We start from the raw sequence: 14,620 nt of genomic DNA on the forward strand, positions 1-14,620 counted from the left end.
GAATGACTTCTAAATAAATCTGTAAGTTGACAGTAATGCTCTCAATGTCAAATGGCTCATTTTTGTCCTGAGACAGGTCTTTTTTAATTTGGCACTCATTCATGCTTTATTGTGTGAAAGCCTTATTATTAAAGTTATAGCATAATTACTGTTGACATTTTGAAGCCATCTTTTGTTGATTCACATTTTGAACAGATTTTTAGATTGAAAATCCTTACATGATTATAAACAAAATGCAAAGGAGAACTGAGTCAGTGTGCTGTGAATTATCATGGATTACAAGGCATATAGACACAGTTTATAGGCCACATTACCTATAAAAAAGACATTTGCAAAAAAAAAAGGAATAATAACAAAATACATTTTTATAATACTCCATCCTCTAACTGATGGTCAGAGAATAATGCATGTGCAGTGTTCTGATGCTGGGATTTTTTCCTTATCTCCCGCTCAATCATCAAGTCAAACTCCTGTCTTTCTCTGAAAAAAAGAATAAGACAAAAAAAAAAAATCACAAATCATATGCGGTAATTAGTGTAAAAATTGTTTCTTTAATGGTTGAACTCATTAGACTCTTACCTGTTACTTATACATCGTCCTTTTAGGTACTTTTCTTCTGCCTTTTTTAGTGAGACATTGTCCACCCCAGCTATGGCATAGATGATGGCCTTGATAGAGAGACAATAATATTACAGCACCTGAAGTACATAAACTCTGAACTGCATAGCAGGAAACACACTGTAATAGACAAAAACTAGAACTTGTATACCTTCACCAACCAGACAGGTTGCAGGAAATATGGTTGCAATCTCCCCTTCCTGATTTACAGCAATGAATAAAAACCACAAGTGTTTTTGCAGAACATTGTGATGTCACAATAAGGTTGACCTTTGACCATTTGGATATAAGATGTTATCACAGACATTTGTGTTAAATTGTGTCATAAGTAGTGTATGAACTTTTGACTTATGGCCAAAAAATTGTTTTATGGAGGTTGCTTTTTTTTTTAAGTAATTTTTTGGGCTTTTTTACCTTTATTCTGAAAGTTGCTGTGAGACAGAGACAGAAAAGTCAGGGAGAGAGAGAGAGGGAATGGGGAATGTGAGGTCACCGTAACCTTGAACTTTGACTTTTGACCACTAAAATCTAATCAGTTCACCCCTGAGTCCAAGTAAATGTTTGTGCAAAATTTGGAAAAATTCAATCAAGGCGGTACTGAGATATTGTGTTACGATAATGGAATGGACAGACAATGACATCCAGAAAACACTGATGAAAGCTTAAGCTCACCTCAGGAAGCAGCACATCCAGGACAAAGGGGACACGTTCCATGGATTTAACTTTGGCCAGGTAAGGACCTGTGGCCATGGCTGATGCATAGAGCTCGTTTAGGTACCAGTAAACCTGGTCCAACTGCTGGTCATCTTCCAGGTATATGTTCACCACCTGTCTCCGTTTGGCCCTCTGAAAGGACTGCAGCCATCTGGACTGCTGCTGCCCATGGATCACAGCCTGTTTTGAGAGTGATATGGTAAGGGTGGATTTATTCATCCAGGGATGGGTGCTTGTATCTTCATCACTTTACATGCTATTTTTTAGTCCAACATACTACAGTTTATATGCCTATTTAAAATCAATCACATTTAGTTTTTTGATCCCTTATTTAATATAAAACAAATGAACATATGCAGAAATGTAAAAACGGAATTATTCCCTTCATAAATTTTCACCCATGTCTATGTTTGTTTCAGCTTTGTAAAACTGTGTGCAGGGTGTTCGCAAAGCTGGTTGAGCTCTTGCAAGTTAAATATTGATTGGGAGGGAACAGCGATTTGTAATTTGCTAAAAACTCCTGGCTGAATTGAGGTCAACACTCAGGACACTCATTGGAGAGCTCTAAATCACACAGACATCAGACATCTAATTGGCCTTAATGTAGTCTGTGTAATTATTAAGTGCCTTCAGAAATTATCAGCAATACTCCTAATCTGTACTTTTCAATAACTTTGTTGCTATGCGGTTTGAATGTTTCTGTGTTTTTTGTTTTTTTTTAACCAGGGAATGAACTAATCACTTTGCAGAAAGAGTTGTTTTATAGCAGTTTTACCCAAAAACCATGAGTCAACACCTTGATTTCATGCAAGCAATCTACTTATGCATTTATTTTGTGATATATTTGTATATTGATGTGCATTATATTCAGAGTTAATTAAGATCTATTTTGTTTTTGCTTTCATGTTACAGATTTTTTTTTTACCAATGTAAATTACTAACTGGCCTTGTAATGTTAAAGTTACAAGCTAAAAAGCTTAAAAGTGATATAGTCATGTCCAGCTTGAGGCAAACACATTAAAATGTGTTTCTTATTACATGAATAACATTGGCAGGACATGGAAGAAATTCATTCTAATGATTCATTCAAATCATTGGTGACAGTTCAACATGTAGAACTGGTTCATCTTGTCAGTTAACATTGTAGTGAATGGCATGTCACTGGAGTATATCTCCATGTAAAACAACCAGAGGTAGTAATACTTCTTTTACAGTACATGAGCTAGAATGGCAAAGCCACTACTTGGCACACCAAATTGTTTCTGAATGAAAACCTTACCAACACGAATCTGGAGTAAATTGCATTGAGAAAGTGTTAAAATAAAGTATTTGTTTAATCCAAGAACTACATTAGCAACACAGCAAAACAAGAGGCTTCATTAATCATACCAGAAGGCGTTCTTCCACCATCCGCTGCTTGACGATGAAATGTACGAGCTTTTCATTAGCGCGGTTATGGGCAGCATGAGTCCGGTCTGGCAGCAGCCTCTTTGAACTCCTGCTGACCTCTCCCTGCTGTTCACTAAAGCTGTCCTCCTTATGACTGTCACACAGCTCCTCCAACATTGTGTCACTGGTGATGGTCAGTCTCTCTGAGGGTGCCTGCGGGTACATCCGCCTCACTGGATGGCCTAGAATAGGTAAAAACCAACAGTGAAGAGTATCGTCAGGAGCAAGTGGGGCTGCAGGTGTGCTCAAGTAGCCTAATATTCTGTGATATCATACAACAAAACTTACTCATGCCATGAGCAAAGTACTCGATAAAGGAGCCAGAAAATGAGCCACATGCTACAAAAACAAAGACACGGTTAATGCTGCCAAAAGTTCAGCGGTATCAAATCAATACCGTTTACATGAAATGCATGTAAATATCAGTGTCCTATATCTGTTTCTGCATAAGCATCAAATGGGCAATACATACCAATACGTATTCTGTAGTCTTCTATGAGATCCAAGGACCACGCAATTGCAGCATCATAGTTTTCTTTGGCTTTACACTATGACAAAACCAAATATGACAGAGAGAAGTAGTCTGCCAGAATGTCAAATATTGTTTTCAGAAAATCAAGTGTTTCATTTGTGAGCAATTCTTACCACCAGCTCATCAGCTTCTACACAGTCAAAAGGCTTCAGGGTTTTCAGAGCCACAAAAAACCTTCAAGAACACAAACATACAACAAAAAACTAAATTCCTGATGATTTGAAAGTGTGCCAGCAGTTTGCTCTTTAACATCTTAATGTGTGCGGTCACTACTACAAAGGGATTTTTACTATACAATCTTGTTGCATAGGACGCCTACATAACTTTCATTCTAACTCATTTTGAGACTAGTGATCATTACAACCTAGTGCAGTGATATACAGTACACACTCTTTAGCACTGCAGAGGCATTAACCTGCAAAGCGGTGAGATAAGATACATTTCATTTCCTACCCTTTCTTTTTCTGAATCATTGGGTCATCAATGAATATGATGCTGGCTTTTTTCTGCTTACGGTTCACACTTTTAACCTGCAGAGTAAAATAATATGGATTTTAAAAATTTTAAACCATTAAGGCATTAAGAAATTCACCAGTTCAGAAATTATGCACTGTTCCATCTTAAAACTTTTATCAAAGCATGTGCTGATGAGAAATCAATGTTCTTGCACTCACCAATGCAGGCCAAAACGGATAATTTCTAAATTTGCACCACACAAATGCTCCTTCTGAAATGGACAGGGACTCTGAAACACGAGAGCACAAACAATCCACTGAAGATAGACAGTATGTGCACATAATCCATTCCATATTTAGTCCTCTCACTAGTTATCTCTCACTTTTGTCCATCTGCATCAAGAAGCTTGGTAGCTCCTCCTCATCACTTTCCTCATCTTCCTGGGTAGACAAAGATGGCAGCTGTTCCTCATCATGACTTAGCTCTATTGATAGATCTGAAGACAGGAAAGATTCTTCTTTTTTCGGGGGTAGGGGGTAGAGAGGAAGAGCAATAATACGAAATTAGAACAGATAGATTTACAAACCTGACTGATTTACAAAAGTGAGATTATCTGTGGATAGTGAATTTCTTAAAAGCATTATGTTGACTCTGTATGAGAGAAGCCCAAAGAAGACAATACCTTGTTCTTCTGCATCAGGCTTCTTCAGTTCAAATCTTGGTCTAGGGCGTTTGGTTGACAGAGAGGTGGTATCCTTCTGTAAATTCCTTGTCCCAGTCTTCCGCTTCTTTCCGGGCTGGCACTTGGCTTGTCGACCGTTGGTTTTACCGCAGGTCTGTGTTTGCTCCTTCGTCACCCTTTTTCTGACTTGTCTTGGCTGGGAGGCATGACCTCTTCTGCATTTGCTTTGAGATTTTGATTTGCAGCATGGTGAATCTACCTCTGATGTCTACAACAGAACAGAGGTTAAAGGAGTTAAGTAATATGACTGAAATTGACCGTGTAGAACGGATTGTCTGTGGGCTCAAAAATGCAGAGATAATATTTATCAGTAATAATATGATCAAACACCTTTAGCTGAGTGATGATTTCAGTGTATTCCAGTTCTCCTTGTTTTGTTCCACGAGGGGACTTACTGGCGAGCCTGCCAGCAGAGGAGCTGTGTACAGGCGTGGAAGTCCGACAGGCTTCTTGTGATTGTCCCATTCGTCTTCTGCCTCTTTTTGGAGTATTTGGTAAGGAACATGCTGAGGACTGGCTGGCTATGTCAAAATCACTGCCTGTCACAGCATTTGATTCCTCTGTGACCGGAGACGAAGCTGTGACTTTCTTTGCTAATGTCCTCTTAGGTTCACCTTTTCTTGTTTTCTGAAGTCCACCTGAAAGATAATTCACAATCATATTTCTACTGCCATTTGAAATTGAATCCTGAATTAGTGGACACCTTACCTTTCATTGTTGGTGCAGTCCTGTCGCTGGAAAGAACACCCTTGAGTTCATTGAGTCAGAAGTCCACTTAAGTGGCAAGATGTGACATTTATCTGAGCAGATTTCCTTCACCTGGGGAGGTGACTCTCCAGTGCTGCTGCCAGGGCTGACAGACAGGTTTGGACAGGACGTGTGGCCGCTGTGAGGCAGGAATAGGACAGGGAACTGTTAGTAAATACTGTTCAACATCTGGGTCTTACTTTCGCTTTACCATTAGACCATGTGGACACTGTGATAAAGGTCATATTCACTCATCAGCTTGCTCCAGGTAAAGTCAACCCACGGGGAAGCCTGTCGCCACGGAAACGGGATCGCAACATGCCATTAGCAGCTCAGTGATGTTGAGATGACATTATAAAGCCTTTTGTTCGTGTCGGAGACCGCCTCACATTTTACAACAGCACCTCCCGCACCACACTACTGCAGGAAACATTTAGTTTCACACAAGATACATCTTAGATCGAGTATTTAGCAGTTTAAAAAAAAATAACATGTGCAAACACCAAGCTAAGCCATCGTAACAACCAGGTTGTATTATTCCAGAAATCATAACAGGAGCTGCAGGCTAACACGGTAGTTTGACAGCCTGAGCAAACACGACCTCACGCTACCGGGGTGCTAGCAAACAGGCTGCACCGTGACTCCTTTAGTTTACGTTAGCTAGTAAACAAACGCACCCTCGAAAATACCGAGACACTGCCGGTGTTTATGGCTAACAGACACTGGCTGACATGACAAACAAGAAACTTTAATGGCTCGTATGTTTGCACGATTTTTAATCCAGGTTTCTGGTCAGTTACATCTGTAACTCAGCGCAACCTGTAGACACTAATGTCAAACACGACCAAACATTTAATGCGTCGGTTGCTGCCTCAAAACTAGGAGATGAGACAGTGAAAGTGGCTGACAGGTTTCACCTCTGGGAAGACGGAATAGTAACTGATATAAAATTAGCAACTTACCTTAACAATCTTGCAGTCAGCCTTCAGCTCGGGGGATTAGCTCCCAACTTCGGGTCGGTTCAGACACTGCACAGACCCACGGCTCAGAAAAAGCTGTTTAAATATAAAGGATTTCCAATAAAGTGTTTAAATATTCGATACGGCGAAACACACAGATTATACACACAATACCTATGAACAATCCCACTGCTACTTTGTTGGTGGCAGTATACGAGCCAGTGGACAAGGGGCCTAAAGCAGTTTTAAAGGCGTGTAGCGCCACCTACTGTACCGGAGCGGGCAGGTTCAATTCCTCCGTCAATCATCCATTGGTTGGGCCAGCACACTACTGTGTTTTTACCTTTTCTTATTAAACAAATGGTTTGTGCTGCTTTCTTTTTTCTTTTTTTTTTTTTGAGTTAAACAGTTGTAATGTAGGCTACTGTTTAATTATATTTTCAAATACTATTAGTAAAGGCTTAAGGTGGCTAAATTTGGATTTATGGATATCAAATTTCGCTAAAATAATCACCAAATTGATTATGTAGGCCTACCATCATTTAAGTTTATTGTTATACTTGAGAAAAGTCAGTCAATGTTCTTATTCTCAACATATGGGGACACATCTTTCCAGAATTTGTTAGGGAAAGGACATTGCCAGGTGCATGGCGTTGTTTCTGGGTGGGCTACATTTCACACCGTGAAGTTTACAGTCCGTAGACTTTTTTCTTTAATTCAAGACCATATGATTCACAAAATAATATCTATGTATGATTTTGAAATAAACTTTGCTTACTTTATTGGTAAGAAGATATTTGTGTGGAAGATTTCAGACTTTTTTCCACTAGGACACAACCAAAGGGGTACTTGTAATATCTCTTTGAAACTATAAACCTTATATGTTCCGGTAGTTATTTCTTAAAGTACTGGACATCAGGCTGACATTACTACTGTGTTCTATTTGCAGGGCTTAAATAGGCCGACTGTATTACCTTGTTTCTCTGAGGTCAACATCCTCTGCTCTGTGATTCTGCATTTTTTTCCCTCCCATCCCCTCTGCCACTTCTACAGATAAGTTTATTCCAGTCTTTGCCAGCTTTACATCCTCCAAAAAGATAATCAGCTCCTCTCTTCAACAGAAAATGAACATTACAACTGTCATGAAGGAGGATTTATTACAGGGTTGCTGTATAAGACTGGCTTAGTTTCAGCTGTACCTAATTAACTGAAAACTAGAAGGGGGTACTTAAGTGCAGACAAACAAACAAACAAACAAACAGTATATTGATTTTAAATTCAGGTATAAATATTCCAACACATTAGTTCTTAAAAACCATCTGTAGGCCTATGCATTGGCATAAATCTGTAGAAGCAGCATGCCTGTAGGCCATCTTTTGTTCACTATAATTATAGTAATATGTAGTAATATAAAGTTGAAACAAGCCATTAACAGTGACACACATAGTAACACAATAAACATTTTATTTTCATGTATGCATTCTTTTCCTCAGTAAATTTCCAATAGGCCCTTTTCACAGCAGACATTTAGACTTGCCACAGCAGGAAAAGCACGGGTGTTAATTATAACATTGGTGATGGCTCAGTTGTATTGAAGTGTCCCAATAAGCCATGACAATGTGACAGCAAGCCAGCATGTGCAATACCAGAACCCTGAAACTGATGCAGGTAAATCGCTAATGGAATAAAGTTATAATTGGCTGGGACTGCTGAAAAAGCTATATACATATATATATATATATATACATATATATATATATATATATATGTCAGCTTCTCTGACATTTTTTTCCTTACTCCCTCCCTACTTTCTATGCATTTATACTTTCAACTAGAAACACCATTCAATAGTCAACATGTTCAGAAACTTCCCTTCATTTTTGGTTAAATTCAACTTTTAAATCCCAGTTGTACTTTTCACACAGTGACAGCCCAAGTTTTATCAACGTTTCTGGACCTTTTTAGACTTTTATATTTGTGTGTATGTGGTGGAACGTCCACAGTTAGAGTCGGGAGAAACTGTTCAACTGGTCTGAAACATTTCTGTGTAACTCATCCTCATGGCCACAAATATCACTCTACACACAGCATTTGTTTCCAGATTGTAGGCAAAGTTGTCTTTTTTCACACAATGTCACCACAAAAGCACAGTGACTCACAGAATTTGAACTTTGAGCTTCCAAGTGGCAGGAGTAGCCTCCAACTGCTCTACTCTGTCCAACGTTAATAGAAAATACTGAGTAAAACAGAAAATGTGGATTTTTACACCTTGATTCAGCATTTTCACAACCTTCCAGTGGTGGACAGTAACGGAGTAAATTTACTTGAGTACTGTACTTAAGTACATATCCAGAGGATTTGTACTTTACTTGAGTATTAGATTTCTTTGGTACTTATTACTCTTACTTGAATACATTTCCAAGACAAATATTTTTACTTTTACTCGAGTAAATTTCTAGGAAGGCTGAAAAGTACTCGTTACTTTCAGGTCTGCTCTTTTTGGAATTTTTTTTTTTTATTCTAAAATACTATTGGACACAAGCTGTGTTTGTCAAAGAATGAAACCTATCACAGTGCACACTCTCCACTGGGATCTACGTAAAAGCGGATAATAGAGACAAGAGACAAGACAAGACAGACATGGGGAGACAGACATTGGGAGACAGGCACGGAGACAGACAAGACAGACATGGGGAGACAAGACAGACATGGGGTGACGGACATTGGGAGACAGGCACGGAGACAGACAAGACAGACATGGGGAGACAGAGTTTGTTGTGCTCCTATATTGTACTGGTACATGTCCTTCCTGGAAAGTCAAGTGACTTCAACATTGAGTTATTGAAAGCAGAGATGTAATTTTTTGTAAAGCAGTGGTTCTCAACCAGTGGTCTGGGGACAACATTGGTCTTTGAGGGGGTTCCAGTTCCCAACTTAGCTAAATGATAGAGAGTTAGTTGGACGGTGCAGGTTCATTTGGTTACAATTTTAATGATTGTTAATAAACACTGCATCTGCAACATCTGCTGTCCTCTTACGATCCCATTCATTTTATTTGTTTTTATAGGTGTTTCTGCAGGCTTTATATAACTTTGTGGTTCTAAAAGCAAGCACATCAGTGCAGGTGGTTTCAAAGAGTTAATTCTCAGAAACAAGAGTTAAAAGGTCCTTAAATTCATTTAGAAAAAATTATAGTAATTCATTGATGTGAAAAATAAGAAGTTTACTCTTACTCTTACTCTTACTTTTACTTAAAGTAAATTTAAAAGCATGTACTTTTGGATACTTAAGTACCTTTAAAAGCAAGTACTTTTTTACTCTTACTTGAGTAACATTTAGACTGAGCTACTTTTACTTGTAACGGAGTAAATTTTGACCGGTAGTATTTGTACTCTTACTCAAGTACTGGGGTCGAGTACTTTGTCCATCTCTGCAACCTTCATATATTTATTTTAATCTAAGTTCAAGTTTCATGGATATTTCAAGCCATTCATAAAGCAATGCAGTCTGACTTCAGAAACAACAGTCCAAATGCAATTTCTAGTTAATTTTATTATCTGTACCTGGGCTTTGTTAGGCTATGCCAAAATGTCTTCTGTGAAAAAGGCCTGTTAGTGTGAATATGCAAACAGCTACCCTAAATTGTGCCTCTTTTTTCTGTAATATAGTTTGTGTGAGAGAAACATTTCTTGTGGCCTTTTTAAAATTTCACAAAAGACTTGATAGGCCCAAGTCCAAAAATTAACAGTCAGCTTTCTATAAAGATGGACACCATTGACTTAAATGTGTTTAAAGCTGTCTCAGCTCTTTATTCCCTCAGCTGTCTGTCTCCAGCAATAACTTTAGGACCACAGCAGAGGGCACTGTGTTACCACTCATACACTGCTCTCTATTACAAAACAGTGGTTCCTGAAAACACTAATGTGCCTTTATGCAAAGGTGTCTCCTTCATTGCAACAATTAGAAGTTAAGAAGTTAATGTAGAAAGATTAACTGCTTTTAAACTTTGATTTAAACTTTCTTCAAACCTAACCTATCCTACATAACTGTTCTTTGACTTGGCATTCATACACTTAATTCAAATGAAGACCAGCCAGCGCTGTCGCCTCGCAGCAAGAAGGTTCTGGATCCCAACCCCGGGCCTGGGGCCTTTCTGTGTGGAGTTTGCATGTCTGCGTGGGTGTCCCCCGGCTGCTCCGGCTTCCTCCCACAGTCCAAAGACATGCACGTTAGGTTGATTGGTGACTCTAAATTGCCTGTAGGTGTGTTAGTGAGTGTGTGTGTATGGTTGTTTGTCTCTATGTGTTAGCCCTGCGATAGACAGGGGATCTATCCATGGTGTACCTACCCTCACCCAATGTCAGCTGGAATTGGCTCCAGCCCGCCACCACACCCACCCACCCCGCGACCTGGTTTCAGATAAACGGTATGGAAAATGAATGAATGAATGACCAGCCAAATGAACCCTTAGCCTGAGATTCTGACTTATAGAGGCTGTAACTTGTTACTCTTCTTCATCTCCATCCCCTCCATCCCAAAAGGTTTTGACCTTCTCAGTAGCTACTTGATTGAAAAAAAGAGCCTGGAGCTATATAGCCAGGATTTTTTATATCCTGAGGTCATGATGCCATGCAGGATACCTTATATGTTACTTATTTTTGTTGGCCTAAAAGTAGTTCAACTAAAATATATTCCATCTAGAAATCCTGGAATCAGTCTAAAATAACCCAACGTGTTAGTTTATTCTAAGTGTGCAGACCTCAGTGTCCTCAGTGCTAAAACCATGGGAGTGCCCCTTAAATTATAGTGCACAGGTGTCTCCGGTTAGCTTTGAATTCAACATATAACGACACCCCAAAGTAATGTGACAAATCTCCATATAGAAAGTCTAGTTTTCTCACTTGAAAAGGGCAGCAGTCCACCTGCCACTCGGCTGGAACCTCTGGATGTGTATTGGCCTGTGGTCCATGAGGGGCAGGGAGGCCCCGCCCTCATCCAGATGTGCGCCTCTCCGCTGTCTCAGTCTGCTGCTGGCTTCAGCAGAGTGCGGAGCCCCGGGAAGTCAACAGGAGGGTACGGACCGTAAGACTTCAGCTGTAAACAGCGAGGAGCTGACTCCTTCTAGCTGAGGTGTGCACCAGCTAGGTCTCACTCGATATAACGAGTTGTGACTTTGTGACTGATACCTGAGCCGTGCGTCGGAATTTGCCCCTTTTTGTTTTTTTTTTTTGTTTTTTTGTTTGTTTTTTCTTTTACCTGGTCAGCCTGAGACTGAGCGCTGATGGGGAGAGGCAGGGCTGAGAGCGATGCCAGTCTGTTGAGCAGAGACCCCCGTTCAGCGCAGAGCAGACTCTGCTGTCAGGGAGCGGTCTGCCTTCACGCACGACCTGTGTGAATCCTCAGTCCGGTTTCTGCAAGAGGTCCGACGGCTCTCTTTGAAAGCAAAAAACAAAACAAAACAAACCCCACGGGAGCAGAAAACCAAACCATTCAGGATTTTATTTTTGATTTATGTCTTTGATGTTTGTTTGTTTGTTTGTTTGTTTGTTGGCGACGGCATGGGGATGTAACCGGTTTCCACCTGCGCTTGGAAGCAGCGTGAGGTTGCCTCCGGACTGAGAAGAGCAAACTGCAGGGGCGTGTGGTTAATTGAAATCGATCCGGCGGTCTCCTTTTGAATGTGACGCAGCAGCAGAGGTTTCTTTCTCCTCTCCTCTCCTCTCCTCCTCCCCCCATCTCTCACCTCCAACATGACTTCACTGTCGGGGACTAAGGAGAGGTCTGTGAGCAGCCGGAGCAGAAAATATGGGGTAGGTTAATTATTCCAGTTGCCGAGGGCTTGGACGCACCTCTGTTACCCAGGCTATAACCCTGGTCAACATAGGAACTTGTCATGCATTCAGTGGTGCATGCACTTCGGCTCACACCGCCCACCCATTTCAGAAGGAACTGTAGTTTGCTCACCCCTTTTCGGGCTGCCGTAAATATGAAGGTGACAGCTCTCATTAGATTTGTCTTCTCGCTGTTGATTGATTGCTTTGTGAGGATCACATTTTGCACATTGCTGCTCTCGCTGTCACAACAGTGACATGCATTTTCACTGATAGATCTCCCACATCTCTAATTACCACTAAGTGAGAACCAAGCAGCCACACTCACACTTGTGTCACTCCTTATGCCCGCAGCCTTATTCGTGTTAATTTATAAGACAGGGTTGGCTCACATTATACCAGCCTCTTCACTTGGTGATGACTGAGCATTCCCACCTATCAGCCTGCCAATTTCTGCCTTATTATAGTCCTTGTGAGGGATTACTGTAGCTATAGTGCCCAACCTTTCAACTACCACCACATCAATGGGTCACTCTTCTCTGACTGGATTTACCCAGCCGCAAAAGATCTAATTTTCAACTCCTTGCGGCTCATTTGATGTTCCCATGTGGCTGTCTGAGTAGGGAAAAATAACACAGTCTACACACGGAATCTGACTTGATCCTATTTAGCATCCAATATGTTGCCTGCCTCGGCTTGGGCTGTGGCACCATCACTGTGAATGTTTAACATTGCTTCCTGTTTGTGGGTTTTCAAACGAATGACCATTTGATTTAATAACCTCACAGTAGTTTAGACTCACTGTCTAACCATTGGCAGCCCATTGCCTTTCTGTGCTATTGGCACATGATGACTGTTTCATGTATATTTAGCTGCAAGTTTCTTTTACATTTATATTAATTCATATTCACCATTATCAATTGTTGGCATCTAGGCTAAGTGTAGACATGCAAGTGAGTCAGGTTAGTATTTTCATAGTTTGTGATCAGTTTGTGCTTCATATGTTTAATAGTCATACAAACACTGGATGATTTGTTAAATTCAGCAAAATATGTAATCCACTAAATATGGCTAGTGTGGATATAGCAATAACATCTTTATTTTGCTTTACAGGCAAAATGCAAATAGCTTGACTGTTAATATGCATGAGACAGGTTCTGTATCATGCAAATGAATATGCCACAGCTCCTCATGATTTATTCTCATCCCAGTGTAACCTGTTGTGCAGAGTTGTATTGCTTTTTTCAAGACAAACTTTTGTCTTGCCATCGCAGGAAAACTAATAAAAGTGATCATAACATTAGTGTTGGCACCATTCCATGTATTTGTCCCAGGAAGCTGTACCACTGAGCCATTGTGCATAATAGCAGGGCATTGAAATTGCAAACCTTATGACAAATGCAGCCATTAATAATAAATTCCTCTTTTTAAAAAAATGTTTACAGATGCCTGACACTTCACCCACCAAATCTGCCTCCTTTTTCCCTGACACGTGGTACCGAAAGGCCTATGAGGAAACCGCCCGGTCCAGCACGCGCCCCACCCCGGAGGGTGCTGGCTCCATGCCAAGCTCCACAGGCACCCCGTCCCCAGGCTCAGGTATTTCTTCACCAGGGTCCTTCTCTGGATCACCAGGGACCATCTCTCCGGGCATTGGGACAGGATCTCCTGGTTCTCTAGGTGGCTCCCCAGGTTTTGGTACTGGATCACCGGCCTCAGGCAGTGGAAGTTCCCCTGGCAGTGAGAGAGGGATATGGTGTGAGAACTGTAATGCGAGGCTGACAGAGCTGAAGAGACAAGCGCTGAAACTGCTCATCCCTGGACCTTATTCCAGCAAGGTAAAACAAGATTGTTCTTCTTGTCCTTCTATCTTATGGTGTGTATGAATGTGTGTGTGTCAAATCACCTCACATTTGTTTTTCTGCTAGCTACCTGTACAGTTACCCAGTGGTGAGTTTGGGTATGCTCACTAGCATAGGCTCCAAAAATAACTTATTCCATTATTCCAACTGTGGCATTCAGACAGTAACACTTATTAACATGGTTGCTCATGAAAGACTGGACCTCTAATCATTCCCTTGCTTACTGTGGTGCTGTGTTGTCAGAGTTATTGTTCTCATAAATCTTAAGGATGCTGTAATTTGTCCAACCCTCATTTGGCCAGCTGTTGAAAAGAGCGTAAACTAAATAGCCTATGGGATTTGGGATAAATATTGTATCTGAAGCTCTTAATCAATTACTGACAGAATGAAAAAAACAAAAAGATAAACACAGAAGACAATATTTTGGCCTTTTTCTTGGAGTTTTCCATTTTACCTCATTGATCATATCACCAGAATCAATGAGTATGCTTTCTTCTATATTGCTTTTCTCTTTTTGAGGGAATTAACATGATGGATAACTGAAAGCCATTGACCACTTAGAGCAGATATTAATTCATATGGATTACAGCCTTTTTCTAATTTTCTTTGACAGGGGATTTCTTTTTTTCTTTTCTATGGGTAGTCTATATAATCAATTTTAATTCCATTAGTACAGTGTTTCTCAACAGGCAGATCAGGCCCAAAGTGTT

General features: G+C 40.4%; 2 protein-coding genes across 5 annotated transcripts in view; one reads left to right on the forward strand and one right to left on the reverse strand.

Moving 5' to 3' along the window:
- Positions 1-56: 56 nt before the first annotated feature.
- Positions 57-6,453, reverse strand: LOC139627376 (PWWP domain-containing DNA repair factor 3B-like). 3 transcript variants are annotated; one of them, XM_071488085.1, is made up of 14 exons: positions 6,221-6,453; positions 5,220-5,397; positions 4,842-5,149; positions 4,452-4,719; positions 4,152-4,283; positions 3,988-4,058; positions 3,767-3,843; positions 3,427-3,487; positions 3,254-3,329; positions 3,070-3,120; positions 2,722-2,963; positions 1,291-1,512; positions 580-668; positions 57-480 (listed from the first exon to the last, which is right to left on the reverse strand). In XM_071488085.1, exons 2-14 carry the CDS (start codon positions 5,224-5,226, stop codon positions 366-368), a joined length of 1,719 nt encoding a protein of 572 aa, XP_071344186.1. In that variant the 5' UTR covers positions 5,227-5,397; positions 6,221-6,453; the 3' UTR covers positions 57-365. The 3 variants fall into 3 exon arrangements, with proteins under 3 accessions (XP_071344186.1, XP_071344184.1, XP_071344185.1); XM_071488083.1 differs by having other exon boundaries at positions 4,152-4,286; positions 6,221-6,452; XM_071488084.1 differs by lacking the exon at positions 6,221-6,453 and adding an exon at positions 5,510-5,778 and having other exon boundaries at positions 4,152-4,286.
- A 4,671-nt stretch (positions 6,454-11,124) lies between these two features.
- kif26ba (kinesin family member 26Ba) overlaps positions 11,125-14,620 on the forward strand; it is a 79,327-nt gene continuing 75,831 nt past the window's right edge. For both annotated transcript variants that reach the window (XM_071489174.1, XM_071489175.1), the window contains exons 1-2: positions 11,125-12,027; positions 13,494-13,886. In XM_071489174.1, coding sequence (XP_071345275.1) covers positions 11,968-12,027; positions 13,494-13,886 — 453 coding nt within the window. In that variant the 5' untranslated portion in view covers positions 11,125-11,967. The remainder of the gene's footprint in view (positions 12,028-13,493; positions 13,887-14,620) is intronic.

This window comes from Trachinotus anak, unplaced genomic scaffold (genome assembly GCF_046630095.1).
Source record: "Trachinotus anak isolate AG129_WGS33_773 ecotype Australia unplaced genomic scaffold, CSIRO_AGI_Tana_v1 ptg000011l, whole genome shotgun sequence".
Taxonomy (NCBI): Eukaryota; Metazoa; Chordata; class Actinopteri; order Carangiformes; family Carangidae; genus Trachinotus; species Trachinotus anak.